At 37.7% G+C, this 25,510-nt stretch overlaps 1 protein-coding gene across 1 annotated transcript in view; it reads right to left on the reverse strand.

Moving 5' to 3' along the window:
• Window positions 1-24,478, reverse strand: part of notch2 (notch receptor 2) — a 56,917-nt gene extending 32,439 nt beyond the window's left edge. The window contains exons 1-2 of the mRNA XM_084138432.1: window positions 23,953-24,478; window positions 7,117-7,198 (exon numbers count right to left, since the gene is read on the reverse strand). Of these exons, the coding sequence (XP_083994558.1) occupies window positions 7,117-7,198; window positions 23,953-24,025 (155 nt within the window). The 5' untranslated portion in view covers window positions 24,026-24,478. The remainder of the gene's footprint in view (window positions 1-7,116; window positions 7,199-23,952) is intronic.
• Window positions 24,479-25,510: the final 1,032 nt, after the last annotated feature.

Genomic DNA, 25,510 nt, shown 5'->3' on the forward strand with positions numbered 1-25,510 from the left:
GCTAAAGGGAGGGGGGAAGGAAGTGAGGGGTAAAAAATTAATAAGTTTGCACCCCTTACGCAGGCCAAGACAAAGAGATCTTGTTTGATGTGGAGGAGGGAAAATACGATTCTGGGCAGAGAGAGGTAGTGAGCTCAGGTATTCAAACCAATCTCACTTCTGCTCTCAAAACACACACACACACACACACACACACACACACACACAGCTATTCTCTTACTGCTAACTCACTCACTCTGGCTCAGATCAGTGCAGATCCATTTGCAAGTTGCCAAATCCCTGACTTGATGCAGGCCTAGAATCGTGCTTCTTTAGGTAGGAATGTGCAAAAAGACACTACCGTTCTAAAGTTTAGGGTTGGGAAGATTTTTTCAATGTTTTTCAAAGGAGTCTCTTATCCTTACAAGGCCAGCACTTATTTGATTACAGTTTTTCTGAAATGCTAAAACACTAAACCTCCCTGAACCAAATTCTCAATAGCCTAAACCGATTGGTCGAATAAATCACTCTTTCTGTAAAAACAAGTTATTAAACAAGTTCAGGTAGTTAAAACACTGTTTGCAAATCTCATGGACTCTTTCTTCAAAACTCTAAACACATTTTCACTCACTAAAACACATTTTGCACTGTGATACACTTAAGGTTCAAAATGCTAAACACAGGCAGGCAAAAGTTAAACACAACTACAACACAGTTGGCATCGTTTACACACAACGACTCAAAATTGTTCACACTTATTTCTAATTATGTGGTCAAATCAATTGTACATAATACAGAGTCCCAAAACTGACCCTGACAAAAATGTTGCGCTGAATGTTGATAACAACAATGGATGGAAGCAATATAAGAGGGAGAGGAGGAACAGCATGTGGAAGAGGTGGTGAACAAGGAGGAAGAGGATGAGGACGAGAAAGAGCAAGGTGTGGAGAATGTTGTCAAGGCTGGATCTGGCTTTAGGGTTTTTCCCTTTGCCTGCAGAGATGACATTGTCTGTGATGTGGACAAAGTCCTCCAGCCAGACCTAACATGAAGACATGATGCAGAAGCAGAATCAATCTCTCTCACTGGTCTTGATTCTGCAGTTGCACAACTCTTCTGAGTGTACTTTACGTAACACTTTTAATTTAGAGTTTTTTACTGTAACCTTTTTGGCTTTTGCAGTTGGGTTACTGTATTTTCACAGTGCAAGTGCAAGTATACAGACATTCAATACTATACAATATTCAGTACAATACTATACTTGCAGTTAGGGGTGTGCCGGTTTCAGAATTGGTGATGACAGTTATGACGTGAGTCAAATGTGACGGTTCGTAACATAACCGTCGTTGGGTGGGTGGGGGGGGTTCGTCTGTTATAGGACAACTTAGTTTGAATAAAATTAATATTTGTGTAGTGTTCAATGTTGTTATCAATAGAGATACGCGGATGGGGTATTAGTTCATCCGCAACCGCATCACAAAATTCATCATCCGCACCAACGTTTTTTGACCAGATTTCAAAGCCGCACCCGCCATCCGCTGATTGTTTTGCGGTCTATGGACAATGCAATGCTCTGCTGATGCGAGCCGCAAGAAAGCCCTTGTCTGTTCTAGAAAGGATGCAGGAAAGATATTTATGCTAATGTATGAGGCATAGGCCTACGCTGAGTTTCATTCATTTACGATGAGATGCGCTCTAGTTCAACTTCACAATGCAATGCAAGTGAACGTGGCGCATCGGAGCCTCGATGTCACGGTTATTATATTGTCTCCTATATTTGCTTTCTCATAATAATGGCACATCACTATATCATAGCTTTTATTTCTATCTCAAATGATTGGCAGTCGGTCAATACAAAGAATCAATACAGTTGGAAACGACGTAGACCATTAATAACACAGACTGTTAACAATCGTTTTTAATTAGTATTTAAACATTCTCTATGATAAAAAATGTTTGTAAAAAATATTTTAATAACACGGTTTTGGCGGTTATAGAGTTGTAATGACGGTGTTCAACTATAACCGTCAGTCTCACGGTTATATACTAACCGTCACACCCCTACTTGCAGTGCATACAGTATACAATTTATTCACCATACTAATGTAAGTTGTCATTACTATACTTTTTTACGTAATTGCAAAATTTGTTTACATTGTTACAATATACATTTTTTCTGTAACTGCATGCTTTGGGTTCTGTGTTCTCCATTTTTTGATGTATGATCTGAATGATCTGTAGTGTCTAAAATATTGACTCGGTTTTGAAGCAATTGTTTATTTTTGCCAGAAGAGTCAGAGGTGCTCTGAATGTGGTTTGAAAATTTGGTTTTGTGTTTAAGGTTTTGAGAAAGTGAGTGATGGTTTCAAGAAATGTGTTTTAGCAATTCAGAAAAACTGTAAAATACAGTAAAAACATTAATATTGTAAAATATTCTTACAATTTAACATAATTAATTAAAATCTAATTTATTCCAGAGATGGTAAAGCTGCTTTTTCAGCAACCATCACTCCAGTTTCCAGTATCTCTGCGCTCAAGAAATATTTCTTCTTATTATCAGACAGTAGCGCTACTTAATATTTTTGTGGAAATAGTGATTTTTTTTCCAGGGTTTTTTGATGAATAGAAAGTTCAAAAGAACAGCATTTATTTGAAATATAAATCTTTTGTAACATTATAAAGGGCCTTTCACACTGAGCGCAATTAAGTGACACAAATGTCCGACGCAATGACACTCTTGAAACAAAACAATAGATCCCTATGGAGCTATTCACACCAGGTGTGATTATTCACGGCGCGACAAAGTGAGTTTTTTTCCGACCAGTGTGTCGATTTTTTTCCGTCACCCGTGATGAAATGGGCTATCCAATTAGATTTGAGCTCTAGATCACGTGCCCGGACCCGCTGCTGTTGCACAAATGGGCGACATTGGTGGCGCCGTTTTGAAAACCAGTGTAAACACCAAAGAAAAGTATTTCGAAGAGAGAAGAGAATGGATGTTGAGTTCTTGATTTCATTGGTGTCTGGGGACAGGTTTATTCTGACATGTTTACTTATATTTCTTTATACAGAATAAAATTTCTATTCATTTTCAACTGAATTATGAGATCTGATGAGCTTGAAACAACGTACAGAGTGCTGTGTATCTTCTTTCTTCTGGGTGCGCATGTATTATGAGTCAAAGAGCGCTCATTCGGTCTAGATCTGTCAATCATATTAAGTAAACATAACTCCTGCCCTTCCGGATGACAACATCCTGTATACTTTCTCGTTCTGAGTTCCATACATAATCAACTGAGAGAAACATTTCTACAGATGAAACATGAAGTAAAACTGATATATGATTATGACAATATATGTTCTGTATGTGTTTTTCATGCGGCTCAGGGTGTTTTTCTTACCATAAAGGATGTTTACATGAGAAATGCTAAACAGGTGTGGCATTCAGTCCATTATAAAACACTACAAATAATGCATGTCTGCCCGTTATATAATCAAAATTTACGTTAATCGGAACCGATGGCCCTGTGGTTAGCACGCTGACATATGGCGCAACTGAGCCTCCGGCGACCCGAGTTCGATTCCCAGCTCAAGGTTCTCTGCCAATCCTGTTCCCCTCTCTCTTTATCCCACGCTTTCCTAACAAAATCTCTACTGTCCTATCCAATTAAAGGCCAAAAAACATAACTTTAAAAAAAAAACAATTCAACTTCAGATTGAAATTGGAAGTAATCACAAGCACTCTCAATGATGGTTTAAAGTTAGTTTTGAGCAAAAACAAGAATAATCACATACATTTTGATGTGTAGCTTGATGCTAATTGTAGCTCTAATGCACCTGTTCCCCAGCTGTGATTATATTTTATGAATTCTCGTAAGCTAAACCTACGAGATACACAAGGAAAAATGCATTATTGATCAGCGCCACCGATCGTGCAGGCGTGAATTAGCCTGAGGCAATCAATCATTTCGAGTTCGGTTTGAAACCACCGTTTGTCTGCGATTCTTTATCGCATTGGCTCAGTGTGAAAGGACCTTAACTGTGTGAAAAGGCATATGTGATATATCAGCCAATGCAGATATTTAAACAATGCTTTATATTCAATATAAAAATGCCAAAAAATATACAAATATATTTTTTAAATATCTGCATCGGCCAATATGTTTGTTTGTCCAACATGTTGGAAGTGGGACTTTTATTTTGACAGCACTGAGAACACCAGCTCTGAGAATGGGAGCGCTGTGTGCTCAGGCAGTCTAACAATTAGGATTTTTGAACAGGCACTTGAAATAACAAAAACTGTTGAAGACTGTTGCTTTTGCGTGCTAACTGCTAACAATAACAGTAAGTTTCAGACTCAGCAGAGCTACTGTAAAACCTTTTCTAAGGAGTTGCATTTCTGAATTCATCTCCTTTAAAGCACCATGGCTAAAGAAATCTACTTATCTGCACCACTATTTCATCATGAAGGTCAGGTTTCGGCTTACTATTTTACCATCTTTATTCATACCTGATTCTTCTTTGTTCTACAGATACAGGCAATGCGCTTTAAAACTGTGGTGCTGCAGTGGAAATCCTGCAGGCTTCCTCACGTGTCTCTCTCCTACACCACGCACGCTTTCAAGTGCAATGACACACAGACACATATGAAACCAGACAGACGCGCACATGCGCACACAAAACACACAAAAAATGACAAAGACACACAGGTGACACACAGCTTGCTTACACCCTGGCTGGAGGCTTGCAGACGCACCGGTCTAACCACTCACACACACCCTGCTCTGCCAACCTCTGTCACACTGCTCTTCCTGTACCGAGCTCACAGTGGCAGAGGGAAAAAAAACTGAAAAACACCTTGTTGACTTTGGTTCTCGGGTGTCACCTCACCTACACAGAATGTATTAGTAACTCCTGAGAGTACCTTGTGTCAGCCTGTTCCATTTTGAGATTGCACGCACACCCAGGCAGCCATTTCAGGTTGCTGAAAGCCTGCATTCTCGAGCAAAGTCAAGCCGAGAGATGGGCTTTCAAAGCATTTAAGAACTCGAGCTGTAGAGAGTCTAAGGCTGTCGGATCCGGCGGCGACCGGTGTGCCTGAGTCATGTCAGTCTGGGAAGGTCAGATTTAGGTTTTCATACCAGAAAGTTCAGTGGCAGAACCTAACAAAAACTTTGTGGAATTTTCTAGCGCAACAAATCACAATTACGTGAATGACACTACACAGTCTTCTTTGTAGAAGAACACCTTCCCTCCTTACCCTTAGAAAAGAAACATCACAAGTTTTTTGTTGAAATAAATTTAGAATTAAACACAAAAAAAACAATCAATTATTTTAAAATCTATAAGTGAACTTAGACATCACAACATTATAATGCACAGTATGTAAAATGGATATTCATTTTGAAATTTTGGTAACACTAAGGTTCCATTTGTTAATATGAGGTTGTTGTTTTTTTTTAGATTAAGCATTAGATAAATTTAATTTCAGTCAATGTTGCTAAAAACTGTAACTTAAAATATTTTTTGTTAATTGAAGAAAGGCAGAAATAAAATGAATCTAATTTAATCGGAACCGAATCGCAAGCTTGTGAATCGAAATCAAATCAATTCGTGAAATTTGTGTCAATACCCAGCCCTACTAAAACAAATCTCTCCCAACTAATGCTATAAACTATACAGGAACCCTATCATTTGGTAGGCCCTAAATTACTATAATAAAAGAGGTTAAAATGAACAACAGAGCTGAACTATTATATTCAACTGCTATTTATTTTCAGACATAATAATTACACTTAAATAAAAACTGAAATGTTTGGCACATAAGGTAGGCCTAGTTTTCATAAGCACTTGTCTCCATGACAAATTTATTCAAACATACATAGGCCTAAATAATTACCAGTAAAAAAGCTCCTCTGTTTTTTTTAGTTAAATGAACTGTAAACATTGGATACCTTTCCTGAGGTAAATGCAACATTAAGTGACACATTGTTCACATTCTGTTTTGTTGACGTGTTTCCGCAGAAACCTCCATGAATATTTGGTAGCTATGACAAGGATTTTCTCCACACACACCAAGCAATGTCAACAGTGTCTTTAAAAACAACTAAAGCAGATAAACTGAAGTCTGTGTGAGGTAGATGTGGAGGATTATTTGTTTGAACAATACGTGTGATAAGTCTGTGGTTTTATCATGTTTATCTGAACTTGTGCTGAAGGCCTGACTCATCCACTTTCCCGGCAATATTTCTTGTCAAAGTCACAAGGTGTAACTTTTGGTCGCAAATTACAGACACTGGGAAATATCACTTCATTCCCTAGAAGCCAAGGAATTCCTAGCAAAAATTTGGCTTATGTCTCAAATCATTTTGAAGATTTTGACCTTGGCGTGGTGCTGAGGTAAGCTTTCTCTGCATTCCTGTCCTGATTTACCGCAAGGCTGAGCTTTACCATCAGATGTGGTTTCAATTTCTTTGTTATTTTCAAGTTGTTAAGTCTGGAGATGCGGCAATAGGAACGTTTTACTGTAACCCAAACCCAAAAGTGCAAAATATTGTCAAGGTAAGTAAGACATGCAGAATTTGTTTCCGTGGCTGTATATTGTAGGAAGAGGATTCATTCAATGATGGGAAAACAGTCCCTCTGTGTTTCACAGCCCATAGAAATGTAACACGATAGGTTTGTTAGCAAGTGTTTATTTTGGGCAAAGCAATAAATGTAACCCTCAATCATACGGCATAAAAAGCACAATTACAAGCTGCCACAAGCAGCGTTCAACAAACAACAGCAGTAAAGGAACCAGCATTTAACAGTGAAGGAAACTTGTGTGTGTGTATTTTAAACTCTGCAACCACAACAATTAGATGCATTTTACCGTTTTTCCACTCCAACTGTTACTCGTCTTTTTAAAATACACTTTGCATAGTTTTTCCTACACTCAATGTATTGTGGGAGGGCTCCAACTCTCGACAGATTTGGCAATATTAAATACTTAGGGTGATCTTATTTCATTACCGCTGTGGAGAAATGAAGTTAGGCAACACAGCTTTGTGCAAAACAGTCTCGCCACTGGATTTTTCCAGTTCCCGTTGAGCCTCAAGACAGTGGAGTTTAAATCTGAGAGTCTTCCTGTCTTACCTGCAGTAGCCTGTTCCATTGTGGAAGGTGACACAGGTAGCATTGTTCACACAGGGCTTCACGGGGTCCACACACTGCAGAGCTGTCAAGAAACAGGAACACTCAAATTAATGTTTAATGTTAAATTATGTACAAATGTTTAATTTTACTATACACTACCGTTAAAAAGTTTGGGGTTAGTACGATTTTTTAAAAGAAATTAATACTTTTATTCAGCAATAAATTGATCAGAAGTGACAGTAAAGACTTTTTCTTTCATTTTTTGTCAAATAAATACTTTTCTTTAGAACATTCTACTCATCAAAGAATCCTTGAAGAAAAATCTATCACAGTTTCTACAAAGATATATAAACTGATTTCAACATTGACAATATAATGTTTCTTGAGCACCGAATCAGCATATCATAATGATTTCTGAAGGATCATGAGACACTGAAGACAGGAGTAATGGCTGCTGAAAATTCAGCTTTGCCATCACAGGAATACATTTTAAACAAATATTAAAATAGAAGACATTTATTTTAAAATGTAAGAATATTTCTCTAATTACTAGGGGTGTAACGATACCCTAATTTCACGATTCGATACATATCACAATACTGAACTCACGATACGATATTATTGCAATACTCCAAGACATATAATAAAAGGTTAAGAAAACATTTACTGTTGATTAAATGCTAAATTTGATATAACAATGTGGGTGTAAATGAATAGGCTTGGACAATGGTGACACCAGAATAAATATATTCATGATTCTGAACCTGAAAATACAGAATTATTTTAGACGAATATGCTTGCACTCTGTCACTGGCTAGATATATTTAAAATAATGTAGGCCACTTTTTACTGGTAACATAAGACTTATAACATAAGCATTATCAGGACCCACTAATATTCCCCCATTATTATACATTATATTCAACATAATATATTGTAGTGTAATGTAGTACTGACTCTGAAAACGTCAATTTTTTCTCACAAGGTAATTTTTATTTTGGGTGAACTATCCACGATAGCCTACATATTGTCACTATCCACGATACATATTGTTGCATTTTTGTATTGCGATATATTGTGACACGATATATTGTTACACCCCTACTAATTACCAAATAATTTATCGTTTATAGACTGAACACTTTTTATGTCTTTATGCAAAGTTTAAAACTGTAATTTTGTAATTTTGATCAAACAAATTCAGTATTAGTGAGCATTAGAGACCCAAACTTCTGAACAGTTGTACATTTTTATTCGTTGAATTATCCATCTAATCACTGAAAGCGGTAAAGGTAAACAGATTGGTAGGGGACCGGGGTAAACATAAATAAAGCTGGAGTTGAGGAGATGTTATAGAACTGATGTCCTTGTGTTGAGATTGACAGGACTACATTAAGTAGTTTTAATTTGCATAAAAGCATAAAAAGTGTTCAGTCTATAAACTTTAAATTATTTGGTATTATAAGCTTTGAACACTGACCCAATCAGACTGATATGAAACAAATATAAAAATAATGTTAATTATATCTGATACCAAAATGATCACAGATTTAACACCGCATCCCTAATTCATACAATCAGGTGAATGTATTGCAAACTAGTTCTAAGTAAAAAAAAATGTTAAAAAAATTTGCTTTATGTAGTCAGGATGTTACAAAGACAGTGGCAAAATTCTTCTGACGACACAAAGCAAAGGAAAAAAGCTGCTGTAGATTGTAACCACACCACTCCCTCTGATACAAACACTACAGAGAGTGGAGTTGTTGGGGGAAAGAGGTGAGAGACAAAGTGGCAGAGAAAAAAGGGTAAAGAATTTTTTTTAACCCTTTTTAGGTGACGATGTGCCAAGTTCATTCAATATGGAAATTCCTAACTGATCAAAGACTTTCAACTCATTTCCTCCTAAATACAGGAAGCATCTGGACACACGTCACAGATCTGGACGTCACAGCGAAGAACATAACATATGAATATGATTTTGTAACATAACCATACAAATTCAATCCAACAAACTCATTTCAAATGTATAAACATATCCAGTTTATAACAAAGACTATGTTTAGACTAAATCTTAAAACCTTTAAACTTCTTGATTTATACATATGAAGCCAGTTTACCAGCACCTCGAGTGCATTTCTGCAAATAGAAGTGAGGCCTAGCCCACACTTCCCTTTGAGACACTAGGTGGCAGGTCATATGATTTCAAAGCAGCACTGACACTAAGTAACATAGTACTACAGCTCAAGACGGGAAGTGCATTGAGCGCTAATACCGACTTCCTGTACTTTGACCGGGCCTCAAAATATCCCTGTGTGCAAAAGTGCAGAGAAAGCAAGCGAGGCCTGGGCATAAAGCCAACAGCTAAAGACGGGGCTTTACATAAATGCCCCAAAGCTTTTTAACTTTGAGCCCGGCTACATTTAGTTAATAACACCTGGAAATCTAACACTCAAAAACAGAATTTGAGACTAAACTGGCAAGTCTTGAGTGCTGTGGAAAATGATCAAGAAAACTGTGTGATGAAGTCAAGACTTAAACCTGGTTTTATTGTTCATAAATCTCAGAGGAAAGAGGTGTATGAAGGTAAAAGAGTAGCAAAACTCGAGAGCACATAGATATGAATTTGAGAACTTGTACAATAAATATTCATACTTGTACGTGAACATTTACACTCACAGCTCCAATGTGAAAACCTGTAAAATAAAAATCTGAAGTTGAATGTTGAAATTTGCACTCGCAGACAATAGTCACAAACCTGTATTCTGAATTTGAAGCTACAGACAAGTAGTCACAAATGTGTAAAATGCCATTTGCTGAAATACAATGACAGACACAAACTTGTAATATATATTTGCATTTATTCTTACATTCACATTCGCAGTACAGCCTCAAATAGGCACTTGCAACTTCTCAAATCTGTCACTGCAATTTAAAATTTTGCGCCTTGACTTTTGCTACTCTTTTTGCGATATATTAGGTGCAAAACTAACTTGTGCACTTGAAACTCAGAGGCGGCGAGAGAGAAAGGGGGGCGGGAGTGGGGGTGTTCAAAGGAGCCGTTTTATTGTTTTTGCTACTCTTGCTACTCTTTTACTTTCATAGAGGTATCACAGACGTCATACCATATACAACAGACCAGCTGACCAAAACACACATTACATAATGAAATGAAACATTTTAAAGTCAGCAAAAGGAGGTTGAAAAGTGGTGGATGTGGTCTTCTCATCAACTCACATCTTTATTTAGCCAAACAACTTACATGGTGCAGATAAAAACAACACCTAAAACCACCAAATAAGTCAATGTTGAGAACTACTAGTGTTAACTGATATACAAATTAAGCATATTATTTGGCCATATAATCAGCTTTTCACATGCACAGCAAACACATCCTCAAAGTCATGATGTTATTCACTCTGCAAACGTTCAATAGCAAATACACATAGTGCCTATAAAAGCATTCGCCCCCTTGGAAGTTTTCATGCTGCAGTGAACCGCAAAGGATTTAATTTGGCTTTTGTGTCACTTCACAGAAAATTATGCTTGTCAAAGTGAAGTTGTTAAACACAAAATAATAATTTGCATAAGTATTCTGGTATTGACCTGGTATTGGTAATTAATATCTGGCCACTGCAATTTCCCCCTTATTCATTCTTTTGCAAAAAATAAAAGATATTTTGAAGAATGTAATTGTTTTCGTTCATACAATGAAAGTCAGTGGGGTCCAAATAGTGCTTTCACTATTGGTTTGCGTGGTCCGAACCAGAGTTCGATTGCTCCCCCTCCCCCCGCTGGTCTCTGTTCACATTTTGACCCGAACCGGGGTACAGTTGCGTCATCAAGCTACTACCAATTACCCATGTTGTTAACAGCTATGAAGAAGAAAGCACCAAAAAGGATACAGCTGCTTGCATCACTTTAGACACTTTTGCATCACCTTTTTATAACCTTTGGTTTTGTTTCCAAAGCGTCAGCACATAACGGCACTTACATCTATCTGCCGCGATTGTACTGTAAATGTTCTAAAGAACGCGGGAGTCCATTTGTGCTGAAGTTAAGCTGAAATGACATACATTATCTTTGCTTCCAGTGCGTCAGTCATGCTTACACCATGTCTACACCAGTCGAGACAGTTATCATGTCGCGTCGCACTGCACCGCAACAACTTGATGCTGTCTACACTGCGACCACTGCAAATCCATTTGTTCTTTGCATCAGAAGTAAAAGTAGCGCAAGTGCTTGAAGTATGTCAGAAATAGAACGAGGCAGCAGTTTACTGTCTGAGATTTGTCATGTCACGCCGCATTTAGTGTTGACAACATCGCTCATTATAATGGGTTCTATTCTCTTTTGTCGCATCACGTCACGCAGCTAGCCGGTGTAGACACTGTATTATCAGGAAAGTGAAAGAGAACACACACAAACAGTTTTATCGAATCATATGTCACCAATAGCTTTTCACTTCCACGATTTAGTACGATTGTGATCATATCAGCAGCGAACCATACCAGAGTTCATATGAACCATACCCCAGAACACCCTTTTTAGGCAGACTAGGGCATGGTTCATGGGTGTGCATCCGAGTTCGGAAAACTGCGTTCACATCATCCAAATGAACCAATCAAACGTCAAACAAACACGGGTGCGCACCAAAAGTGTGCTAGTGTGAAAGGACCCTTAGATTCTATTTGGACTCAATCTCATAAAATAAATTTCTCCCAAGACAAAAGTGTCTTACCACCTTCACCAGGTTTCCCTCTAGGTTTCTTACTGTGTCCAGGACCTGTGGAAAAGCATCTCCACGGCACAATACTGCCACCGCTGCACTTCAAAGGCATGTTTCTGTTCACGCACACTGTTTGGCTCAATTTTGGTCCCATCAGAACCCAGAACCTTTGTCCAGTCAACTTTAAAGTCTCCCACATGACTTCTGGCGAACTGCAGCTGAGATGTCATATGACATGTGAACAGTGGCTTTCTCTTTGCTACTCTCCAATAAAGCTGTGACTGCTGATTCTCCTGTATCCATCCCCTGCCTTTTTTTTATTTTATTTTTTTATTACTTGAAAAGAGAGTTGCTTGAAGTGCACTTTTATCTTGAGTGTGTTCTGCCTTAATACTGACTAATCAGATGCTGAACCATCCACATAAAGATGTATATGTACCACCTCTGTGACTACACACAGATGTCAAAACCAGAACCAATTGACTGCACCTGTGATGATTTAATGTAATATTAAAGATGGTGAATTCTTATTTTGAAGTACTGTGACTCTGTTTCATCAGAGAGGTCACTGTGCCAAATTAACTCCACTGTGATTCAATGCTGTATAACAAGAAAACATGGAAAAGTCCAAGCAAGATGAATACTTTCTATAGGCACTGTGTTCAGAGGCAGTGTCGTGCCAGACATTTAATGTCCTGTGAGGTCAAAGCCTGCAACTGGAGAAGGCGTTTGGTTGCACCCCCTTTTGGCAGCAACTGTGGTGGGAAATATTTGGGAGAAGTGGCTAAGCTGAGTGTGAAATTGTGCTTTCACAGAGATTTAAGAGCCAAGGGGAGGGGAACTGGAGTGCTGGAGATATGAGAAGGAAGAATAGAAGGCAAGAGCAGGAGTCAAGTGTGCTCAAGATGGCAAGAGGCAATAATGGAGAACAGAACAAGAGCGAAGGAGGCTGGGGAACCAAAAGACACTAGATTGTGAAAAACACTTCTTCTTTTTTTTAAATAAATGTTCATTGCAGCACCTTAAGTTCAGTCAAAAAATCCTCTTTTTGTCTATAGGGTTCTTGAGTTTCCTATATGGTTCTTTGAAGATTACAAAAAAAACTAAAAAGCCATTCCGCTGCAGCTATCAAATCTTATTCCATTCAAAGTCTTCAAACGCACCATCATATGGAGTGAATATGTACAGTCAAGCCAAAACAACAAAAGTACTAAAACAGAAATTACAGTAAGCTCCAGAAAGAGCGTAAAGATTCTTTCTGATATAAGTAAGTCAGGGCTGTGGACTGCGACTAAAACGGTCGCATTTTGCATTTGGAACCAAAAATATTAACGTGCAAGTGATAAATTACCTGCATGTTCTGTGATGAGTAGCCCTTCACATATTTTATTGTGTTGACGTAATAAAATGAGACGACGCACAGTAAAAGTTGCAGTGGAAAAAAACCTCACTGAGTTCGAGCAAGCGCCAAAATACGCACAAGGACAGCCAGGATCAGCTTTCAGCGTCAGAAACGCATGTCAAACAAAAATATCTTTTAATCTTTGCTGTTTTCTGTTACTGCCTGAAATTCACATTATTTGTAGTGCAGTCATCCATAGTCTTAGTGTTAATTTTGCCAGCTATTTTTACATTTAGTCTTAGTCTTAGTGCTGTGTCAAATGTACTTTTTAATTTTTATCATATTTAGTCAACCTTGCCCTGTTTTTATTCAGTCAAGTTTTAGTCGACTAAAAGCCTGGCATTTTAGTCTAGTTTTAGTCAATGAAAATGTAGTAATATTTTCGTCATGCTGCTTTTTGCTTAAAATTATAATCACAACAATTGTTGTCCTTTGAGAAATTTTATTTGCATTTCATCCGAATTATTGCACTTTCATATAGGCTATAAGTACAAATCTAGAGAATGTCTCATATAGTCTCATAGAACTCATATGCATGGTTTATTTTACCTAATCTAGCTTCCTGATTTTGTTCATAGGCTATTTGTCATAAATTAGCCTAACCCATTCTCTCAAAAAATAAAACAGTGAACTTTCTCATTCAGTAGTAATTACAAATTACATTCATGTTTTTTTATTAAAACAACAGCAAAAAAAAAGACTATTTATTGCCACAGCTGCGTATGTGCATTTATTCATAGTCAAGATTCATGTTTGGAATTATTACAGAGGGTTTGATTGCAGTTTTAGTCACAGAAACCAGCGCAAGCGGCTCGTGAAGGAACTCAGACTGGCTGGATGGATGACAATTTCATTTAAGCAGAATATCTCAAATGGAGATCGCTGAACTCCAGCGTTTCAGATCATCCGCGCTTCTTCAGCAGTGTTGAGAGAGCGCGACGCATGGTTGCCAGATTGCAAATATTAAGTAAAACATCGGGTAGAAAACGTGTTTTTTAACAGAAAAGCTCTGATTGGGGGATTTAAATTCTTGAAACCTGGCTACCGCAAGCATGAAAGCTTGTAGCGGCTTGTTAAAAACAGTCTGTAATACAAAAACAAAGAAAGGTTTTAGTAATGCTTTTATTTGTTAACTACATTAATAACGTTGGTGTCGTCTCGTTATCGTCTCATCTTAGTCATGCAAGAAAAGGTCGTCAACAAATATATTTCGTCATAGATTTCATTAACGAAATTAACACTTCATAGTTGCAGTAAGATTTGTAAATTTTAGTAAACCATTAACAAACTTTCAGCTTTCAAATTCTGTAAATTTTATCACGAAATACAAGCAATAAATGTAATTTTGGCACTCTTTAATGTGGAAAGAGCTTGTATAAAACAGAACAGCTTAAGAACAATCATGTCACGTAACGTCAAATTTACCTCATAAACTCGTTAGTCAGCAAGAAAAATAACTATAGAAAGGGTCATTTGGCTAAATATATGCACTATATCACATAAGTGATACTTATATTTTTACTTATCCTGTGAAAGAATGAAAGGAGCTAAAAATGAAATTCAACACCGCCCATATAATTGCTTATGAAGCTGAAGGAAAATGTATTGCATAAGCATAGCCAGAAAGTGTTGCTCCCGCTGTTGATGAGTTCTTCTCGTAACAACATTTGAGAAGACATCTCGTTCTCATTATAATGTTATGTATGGCATCTCGCACTTAACTGTATTTTTATCCACTTTATCAAGTGATTCCAGATGACCTTCGAAGGTTTTCGAAGCCATGACAAGAAGCGATTTTAATCCTACTGCTGAAAAAATTACGAGAAAAAATAACTGCTGGATTATTAATAATACCAATGTTTTTGAAAAAAAAAACATCTAAAAGGAATATTATAGTCTCCAATAACCCAATCACAGTCAAGGTGGGGCACTGCCATTTGAGCTGACGCTGAAGAGTGTATGAACACTGGTAAACTGAAGAGCTGTGCTAGCAGGTTAATAAACTCAACCAAATGCATCCTGTATTAGATTAATCAGATATGTACAACATAAAAGTACTATTACAACTAACATTTGCACAAAAGGACGAGAATGGGCACGTGAAAATGACCGTGCTTGTCTGTGTAACTTCTGTTGTGTTAAATGTGTAACTTCTGTTGTGGATGCGCTCTTTCTATCAGTTCTGAAACACGGGCAACTAAAGCACAAATAATTTTTTATAGCATTCTATTATAATAGTGTTCTCATTATAATGTTATGTTTATGGCAGATTGGCACTGTACATCTTGCACTTAACTAGAATTTGATCAAATGATCAAAGTGGTTCCAGGCATCACTGCACGCTTTCAAATACAGCATGCTGTCGAACGCTAACCAATCAGACCTCAGGTACCGCCCAAAATGCCGCAATAGCCAATCAGAAAAAAAAAGAAATATATTTTTTTAAATCACGGTTAGGCCTGTCACGATAACAAATTTTGCTGGACGATAAATTGTCCAAGAAATTATCGCGATAAACGATAATATTGTCGTTCTGAGACCATTTTCATTTAATATAATTATAATGGCATAATAATGCAGGGACACCTTTTCAACGATCTATAAACTTTTATTTCTAAAGAATATTAAACATTGAAAACGGAAAACATTTTAAATATCCAAAAAAATGAACAAAACAACCAAAAACAATAAAAGCAATGGACTCTGTCTGTTAACAAAATAAATGTCTGTTAATAAATAAAATGGATGTAAACAAAATTGCACTTCAAAAAATATTAAACATTAGGCTTTAGACATTAGGCATAAATAGTGATACATTCCATAACAGGCAAAACTGACAGTTAGGACCTATGTAAACAAATAAAAAAAAGCCTCAACAAGCCATATCGCACAATTTTGCACTGTTACTCCTGTTACTCTGTCCTCCTGTTACTTTGTCAAGTGATTGTGTACTGTCGGGAAGACGGAGACGCACTTTATTGCGTGTATATGCTACGCACTGAAAATACTTGGTTAGGATTAGGGGTGAGGAGTGCGTGCGTATTACACGCCATAAAGAGCGTATCATATGCACGCAAAAACTATTTTTGGCGTATAAATGGCACGAGAAATAACATTCGATTTTCATGTGATCGGGCTCGCTGTCGCAACTCACAACTAGCGTCTTCTCTCTCTCCCGGCAGTAGCCGCAAACAGTCCCGCCGGCGCTTTCCCATACAAAGACCATGTGACTGACAAGAAGGTTCACTCCTCCTATACGCTAAAGAACCGAGAGTGGTCATCCAGTCTCTTTGGTAGAGAGAGAGAGACGAGGAAAACAAACAAGCATGCAAATGGAATTATCGCGGCCGGAAAAATTATCGAGCTCTTTTTTTTTTATCGTGCGATTAATTGACTTATCGACTATCGCGACAGGCCTAATCACGGTGATTATCGTTTTCATGATTGACCGTCGCTGTTACGTCAGAGAGTACCCGAGTACTCGTGCACATCCCTAATTGTTATATTTTGGATGAACATTGAACAATGAGAGTTAGAAAGGAATTACACTGTTAGTAGGGGTGTCACGGTTAGTATATAACCGTGAGACCGACGGTTATAGTTGAACACCGTCATTAGAACTCTATAACCGCCAAAACCGTGTTATTAAAATATTTTTTACAAAAAAAATTTATCATAGAGAATGTTTAAATACTAATTAAAAACAATTGTTAACAGTGTGTGTTATTAATGGTCTACGTCGTTTCCAACTGTATTTGATTCTTTGCCAAGTACCCCTTGACCGACTGCCAATCATTTGAGATAGAAATAACAGCTATGATATAGTGATGTGCCATTATTATGAGATTTATGAAACAAATGAAAAACATTTTTCTAATAATAAACATTAGCAATAAACATTTGCAATCGGGAGACATGGTTTTTACCACTTAATGAAGTTTTGCTTTGTAGAAAACCTTTCTTTAAAGCGAATTTCGTTTTGTACAAATTGTATCTTAATTTTAATAAATGTTTCATCAACCAATTAAATGTATTTAAGAAATAAAAAGCAAATTGCCTATAGCAGACAATATAATAACCGTGACATGGAGGCGCGGGCGCGCCACGTTCACTTGCATTGCATTGTGAACTAGAACGCATCTCATCGTAAATGAATGAAACTCAGCGTAGGCCTAATACATTAGCATTAAATATCTTTGCTGCATCCTTTCTAGAACAGACAAGGGCTTTCTTACGGCTCGCATCAGCAGAGCATTGCATCGTCCATAGACCGCAAAACAATCAGCGGATGGCGGGTGCGGCTTTGAAATCTGGTCAAAAAACGTTGGTACGGATGATGAAACTTGAAGCTATGGTTACTTGATTGAAAAACACTTGATGGCTATGAGCCATCTTTTTTAATTTAATTTGTTTGTTATACTAATATTTAACTTTTTACATCAATTAGTGTGTTCAATAGCATACAGATTTTTGCTGTGGTATTGAAATTAGTATCAAGAGTTGTGGAATTGAACTGGTATGGCTACTGCCTACTGAAATTATGGTATTGTGACAATATTTATTTTCTAAGAGTGTGGTCACAAAGTCTCATGGGCAAACATGATGAAGACAAAACAAGAGAATGTATGAGTGTGTGAGAAACAAGTTAAGGGTGAGGCTTGCACAGAGAGAGGCTCGGCCCTGACTGGTCTGACAAGCTCCCCATATGCTTTATCAAACTGCCGGAGAGGAAGTTCTCAAAGGATTTTGAGAAAGGCTTTCAGGAATGAACACTTTATAACTCCTCTTTACTTTCAGTCCTACTGAAGAGGCGTTTTTAAATCCTGTACAATCTTCTAAACCTCATGCACATCTAAATCCGGGATCTGCCAACCGTAAACCAGGCACTTGCACTGAAAGCCTGCACACCTGCTGCGATCAACATTCTGGCATGGAGTCAACATGATTCATTGCATCCCTGATCTGAGATCAGACTCTACTCTGAATGTCTAATAAATAATCAGACAGGCAGGAGGGAATCGTTCCTAGGTCAGGACGCTGCATGGGTTTAAAAAAGTCTCTGTATGGGCATCTGCTTTTTAAAAGACAAATTCACTCTGTTTATTGTGAGTTTCCTCACAAGCAAACAACAGCCAAAACTTTCACACGAACTCTGTTTAGAGTAACCAGGCTGTGATTAACCAACTGCTAAACATTTTGTCTTCATTTTTCCACATTCATGAGGCCAGAACTCTGTCCCTGAGGTGTGAAGGAATGGAGCGAAGGCATGTGAGGACAACATGAGAAAAAGAGGAGAAGAACCCAATGAAGAGAAGTGGGAGGTGATAAGTGGAATAATTAAAAGAAGCAATTCACACTCATTTGTTAAAAACAAACGTTTCTTCATCTCCCCTTTTGTTAAACTCAAACTAATCACTAACAATCTAATTCTTTCAGAAATGAATGACTGGATTGCATGTTCCACGACAGATATCAGATAGACAGTAACAATGTTCAAAACTATATATTTTCAAATAAGTATGTAGTTTTGCGTTGCCTGCCCTGAACCACTGGTTTCGGGTGCACCTGATCCCGATCGGACGCGTTTCTCAGGCAGTGTTTGCATAACATGCATTCTTGCATTCAAAAACAGCTAAACGGAGCGCAACGAAATGGAACAGAACTGATACACGGGTCTTGAGACGTATTTAAAAAGTCCTAAACGACTATTTTTAATATGACACTATTAAAAACGTATTGATCAAGGATGGGTGGTAAAAAAAAAAAAAACAGTGCATGATGCAATGCAATGGTCAAATATGTCTGTTTGTTATGGCTATATCAGAGGTGCATTGAAAAGGTTGAATTTAAAGATGCAATTTACCAAAGAGGGTTTTACCATGCGAACTGTCAAACAACTAAAACACAACAACCTTTAATGCAGCTTTGCAAAACTATCAAAAAACATTTAATACAATATATATATAACAAGATGCAATGTTTCAAAGCCAAAGATATCTGTTGAAATGTGTATAGCTGTAGTGATTGCTTCAAAGGGGATTAATTTGAAGCTTCACATCTAAAAATATCACTTAAAACTTGAGTTACAAAAAATACAACATATACATTTATTGTTGTATGTTTTACATATTTTAATATAAAATAAATACATGTACACATGGATGGATGGATGGAGTTAGATCCATCCAGCTATCTATCTATAATCTGACAGACAGACAGACGAGGGACTCCAGGGAATCGTAGCACAATCCACACTCAGTGCTGCCAGGATTCTCACCGCACAGTTCTTTGACTCCCTCTTTTTCTTAGTCTTCTACATCTTGAACTCACAAACTCTTTCCTATCTGTAGTCTGTGTTTCTCATTCTCTGTCTCTTTTTCAGATAGGGCTCCAACAGTAACGTGACCAGATGTAAAAGAGTGACTCTCAGAGCTGGTTATAAATCAGTTGAAAACATCTAAACAGCAGATTCATAACCCAAAGTGTATGGGAACTGAACACCAGTATTCAGAGTGTGTGTGAGTGTGAGTGTGAGAGTGAGTGTGAGTGTGTGTGTTTACTGGCACTGAACACTTGGGTGTACGATCTGAAGCCAACTCAAGCCTGCCTTTAATAAAAAGCAGTCCCGTATCTTTTTATCCCCACTAAATGCAGGATTGTGATCAGGGACTCTCCAAACTACATTCAGTGACTTATAAAAACTGTTTTCAACACAAAATCTGTCTTCTATTAAATCTTAGGCTTTGCAGAGCTGAGGGAAATTAGTCTTGAATACATAAAACAGCTGTGATATAGAGAGCTGCCCACCCCTACGCTCACAAAAATACATGAAATAGGCCATGGTTTATACAACGCCGTTAAGACATAAGTGTTGGTAACATTTGATCTGCCTTTGACTATCAGAAATTACAACAGCAACAACAGAATTACATTTTTTTAGACTTTTGTGGGACTTTTCAAGGAGGTTTTTCAGCTCAGTTTAGGTGAAAATTTGTATACTCAAAGGAGTAATAGCACAACTCTTCCAAAACAATGAGGTATCATTCATTCAAGTCCACAAGTTATGTGTCAAAGTTTAGTATTTACTTTTAGATATTCATCAATTCAACTCTAATACTGACAATAAGCAATAGAAATAGTCATGCAAACAGTGCTAATAAGGTCAAGGAGTGTTTCAAGCAAAGTCTGTTTCTCCTCCTTCCTGATGTGGCTCAGGCAGCATGAGTGTGTCGGAGCTCTTGCACAGAGCAGCTGGTTCACAGCTGTAAGCCTTGCTTGTTTGAAAGCGCTGCCTCATCCCCGCGACCAAACCCAGAACCCAAGGGACATCTCTGCTCGTGTGTGTGTCTCTCTCGCTCTTTGTTAGTGCTAATAGCTGCTGAGAGAGATGGGGAAGTAATTATGAGAGTCTGATAGGGCTGGGTTGAGAGGAAAGTACTCAGTGAGTGAGTGAGCGAGAGAAAGAAAGAGAGAGAGAGAGAAGAGAAGAGATTTGTCGGCATTGGCCCACATCCATGCTGGACAGCAGAAGGAAGTTGTTCACGCTGAGTGAGGAAGTAACCCCATTTCCTGGCTTTTCTTATAGAGCAAGTGCTCTCTATTCTGTTAAACGTTAACATGGCAACAAACAATAAACCCTTCCCAAAGCCATATGTAATGAGGCAGGGGGCGTAATTGCGTACAGATTTGATGACATAAAGACAAAGGGAGGTTTTCAGTGGCACTCATTAAATCTGTACGTCACATGTGGCTAAAAAGCACCCTGATTGTTTAATGATAGGCTGTGTCTAGTTTGGGAGGAAACCTGACAATTCTCAAAGCAACAACATTCCAATGAAAGTGTCCTGAGAACTGGCTATGCTAACAATCAGGATGAACACTTTCACCACAACCTAAGTAGGAATCAATATTGGCACCATATTGGTTATTGTCTGAGATTTTGTTTTATTTACTGTATCGGTTGATATTAGATACACTACTTTTCAAAAGTTTGGGGTCAGTAAGATTTTTGTAAAATAAATTAATACTTTTATTCAGCATGGATGCATTCAATTTGTTAAAAGTGAGTATTCATCAAAGAATCCTGAAAATATTATCCCACAAAAAACGTCCCACAAAAATATTAAGCAGCACAACTGTTTTCAACATTGATAATAAGAAGAAATTTTTCTTAAGCACCAAATCAGCATATTAAAAAGATTTCTCAGGACCTTGTGATACTGAAGACTGGAGTATGATGCCGAAAATTTTGCTTTTCCATATTTTAAAATGGAATAAATCACATTTTAAAGTATATTCAAATAGAAAAGTTATTTTAAATACAAATAATTTTTCACAATATTACAAATTTTACTGTATTTTTCATCAAATAAACACAGCCTAAGAGGCTTCTTTCAAAAACATTTAAAATTCTTACCAACCCCAAACTTTCAAACAGTAATGTTTATATTGGTCAAAAAGTCTTCATTTAATTGTATACACTCTACCTTCGCCAACACTCTTTTAATTAATCTTTAAAAAAAACTAATAAATAATAACACTATCTCTAAATAAATCCATTTGTCATATTGTACATTATAATGTTGTGATGCCTAATTTACTTGTAGCATTTACAATGACTGATTTTGGTTTTGTGTTTTATTTTTAATTCAGACAAAATAGTTTACAATTTCATTATAGCTTATCAATATCAACCATATTCAAATTGGTATATCCCTAATCACAAGCCCATTACAGATGAGAATGATTTCACATCATTAACATCAATACTTTCTGATGCACACACAGTCAGCAATAAGGAGGAAATGAGCCTGCATGACATGGCATGGTTCTCAGGTCAAAAAGCTTGCATACACACACACACACACACACAGGCACTGTGTAAGTGTGTGTCTGGTGCCAGGCTAAGCACATTGCCATGTGGCAGGAATGCAGAACGTCTTAATTCCCACTTCATTTGTTAACCTGCTCTGGGGTTTTAATCCATGGATTTAACAAGCTTGAGCCTCTCACTCCATTCTGGCCTCCCGCAGGATTCTCCAACAATCTTACAAAAAAAGTTCAAGTCCAGGCATTCACGTACAACACAGATGGGAAGTAAAAGGCATCTCCCATCATTCTCTGGAACCTTTAAGCAAAACGCATGCTACAAGACTCAAAATCATCACCTTTGAGGTTTTTAAGTGCTTGGCAGCCAATGAAATTGCAAGAGAATGAGTGACGTTCTTCAGGCTTGTAGTGTGTGCTTGGCAGTTCGCTGGGTACAAAGAAAATTCACTCACTACATCCTAAACTGGAGAATTATTTCAAAATGTCATCATAACACAGCAAAGCTTCTTCCAGCGACCCAGTCAAGACCTCCACCGCACCAGCTGGTAGGAGGTGGGCATCCCTGATATATGCACGACCGTGGGCCATTTCATAACTGGTCCGTTGTGTTCTGATAAGTGGGAGTTTGCCAGAGATAAATCACATTTCACACCAGAGAGGAGCAGCGGGTCAGAACGTGGCCGGGCACCATGCATGCCGCTAGAAGGCGTGAACAATGGGCAAAATTCTTATTGCACACGCTGCAACGGCTGATGTGAGCAAATACATGCGACTTGAAACATCCTACACAACTGGGGCGACATGCCAGGCGAGAAAAGAAAGAAAAGCGAAATCAATCCCACCCCAAGGAATGATACCCAATACAGATGAACAAGGAGAAACATCATCTGTGGGACACAATGGGCGAGCTGCAGCATTGTGAAAATGAGTGCATCCAGAGGGAAATGTGTGTGTGTGTGTGTGTGTGTGTGTGTGTGTGTGTGTGTGTGAGAGAGAGAGAGAGAGAGAGAGAGAGAGAGAGAGAGAGAGAGAGAGAGAGAGAGAGAGAGAGAGAGAGAGAGAGAGAGAGAGAGGAATGTGAAACACCAACAGCAGCATTCCTCCCTCTTCTTGCCGAGCCTGCAGTCATTATATTGTCTTGTTTTTTTAGGCTCTATTCTGGAGGGATTGGGTCTGACTTGCATGTGGACTTTTAGTCATATTTTACATTATTCCATTTCCTCCAAACAAGAGCCTCTAATGCACCAACTGCATTACATGACAACTCTTTGTGTCTGAAACCTGCTGAGATGAGCTGCTAAGCATAAATAAACAGCCGTCAGATGGAAAACTCATCTTGAGAAATACAACTAACTTATATGCAACTCATCCTTCAACTTCAGCTTTCTGGAAACATCGAAAGCACACAGTCCACACACACCTACCCCACAATAAAAACAGTAAAAAGATTTGCTCCTCTCCTTCCTCTCAAATACAAACAAAACTAGTTAATTCCTTTATATTTCTAAAAAGTCCATATTTCCCCCTCCAAAACGTATCCATTTTGAATTCTTCTCTCACATACTAAGAGCCGCTGCAGATTTTTTCGGCTCAGACTCTCACATCTGGGCAGAGGTGTGAAACACGAGTTAAGTTACCCTCAGCAAGAAAAAAAAAAAAATTCCTGAGGGCTTTGTACATTTTTACGCAATTCATATATAGATGTCTTACACTTTTCTTTATTAATGCGCTTTAAATAACGAGAGGATGACACGCCATTCGAGGCCGTGCAGAACTGAAACGTGAGCGCTGATGCTCCACACCGCCGTAACGTTACAGATGCGTATGACTATTTTTTTTTAAAAATGTGTTCTGAAATAAAAGCTGTTAAATTACTTACCATATGTTATTTTAAGGGAGCAGATAACAAGAAGGATGACTCTGCCCGAAGAGACACCGGGTAATTGGCCCATATTTTGAGTAAAATCCACATATAGTCGCCAGCGCGAGGCTGTGCTCCGTCAGGTTAAAGCGTAACGAATCTTAAAATGATCTTCAAATGTCGGGAAACGAATTATACTCGAAAGAGAAGATGTCTTTTGACCGTCAGAATGTCTCGTTTGACCACATAAATCCGTATAGTGCCTTCATTTGAAAGTTTTCTTCACGTAGTTGAGCTGTTGATCTAACTTTCTGAACTTCTCTCTTCTTTTCGTCCCAGTCACTGAAGTCGCAAACGGAGATGTTCTTCCGCCAACCCTACGGGTGGATCTATTGTCTGTGATGCGTCCAGAAACAACGAGCTTCTCAATAGTTTGCTTCCTAGAAGTCGTTAAAATATTTACAGAGTTAAATTATGAAATTATTTAGCCTTGAGTGGGTTTTGGAAGAAGACTCAATTTTGTTACAATTTTTTTTTTTTTTCAGTGGCGGAGGAATTTTCACTCATTCGGCAAAGACGAGTATGACTCAAAATTAACCCGTTCATACTTTTTCCTCTCCACCCGTTGACGTTATTTCATAAATTACCCACCCCTTTCTCTGGGGGGTTTGATTTAGGGAGTTGTACCCGTTAATTCATCGTCTTTCACATTTACCAGACGTATGTGTAGGAATAGAAAACAGATTAATTACAAAATGGTGTTGTTTTGGTCAAATTTATTATTACCCAACAACCCCATTTTGTTATTAGGCTAATCTGCTTTCGACACGTTAATATTTGTAATTTGTGTGTTTAGTATTTGTCCCAATACATTTAGATGAGATAAGATTAAATATTATCATAAATTAACAGCAAATTTCTTCACAATTTCAAATTTAAAGGAATATGAATATTATGTGTTAATGTCTCACGTTATGTTTCACTTTCCACAGATGATCAGTAATTAAAAGGCTTTATGTGCGCTATATTAAACTAGCTTTTGTCATTTTGAAGCACTGCTATGAGAAATAAAGGAGCGAATGACCACACATTCTCATAGGAGAAAAAGGAAGTTAGGATTTCATGGACACATTAAATATTAATACAATGAAATATGTATTGCTTATATATAGATGATGTGCTTGAATTTATTTATAATAAATCCTGCAATATTCCATTAAAAAAAAGAATTGTCCATTTTGATTTCATGGTGACTTTGAAGTCCAGGTCAAGTAAAATTTTGGTGAATACGTAGCGGCCTGAGTCCAGCTTTTTGAGCTTCAATCTTAGCATAACAGCAAACACAACATCCTCACAAATGTGTCATTCAAAGCTTTTGAGAGTCCTAACAAAAATGACCAGTCATCTGCTGACATGGGAAATTTATATCAGTCAGTGAAACAAGTCCTGCCCCAGTTCTTTCAACCAACATCACATCAAAACATACAACACAAATATGTCATGAATCAAGCACCATCTACCCTGAGATCATCAAAGATGTGCTGCGGACACCATTGTTTGAGATGTTATGTTAAAT

This window comes from Abramis brama, assembly GCF_963993115.1.
Source record: "Abramis brama genome assembly, chromosome: 16".
NCBI lineage: Eukaryota > Metazoa > Chordata > Actinopteri > Cypriniformes > Leuciscidae > Abramis > Abramis brama.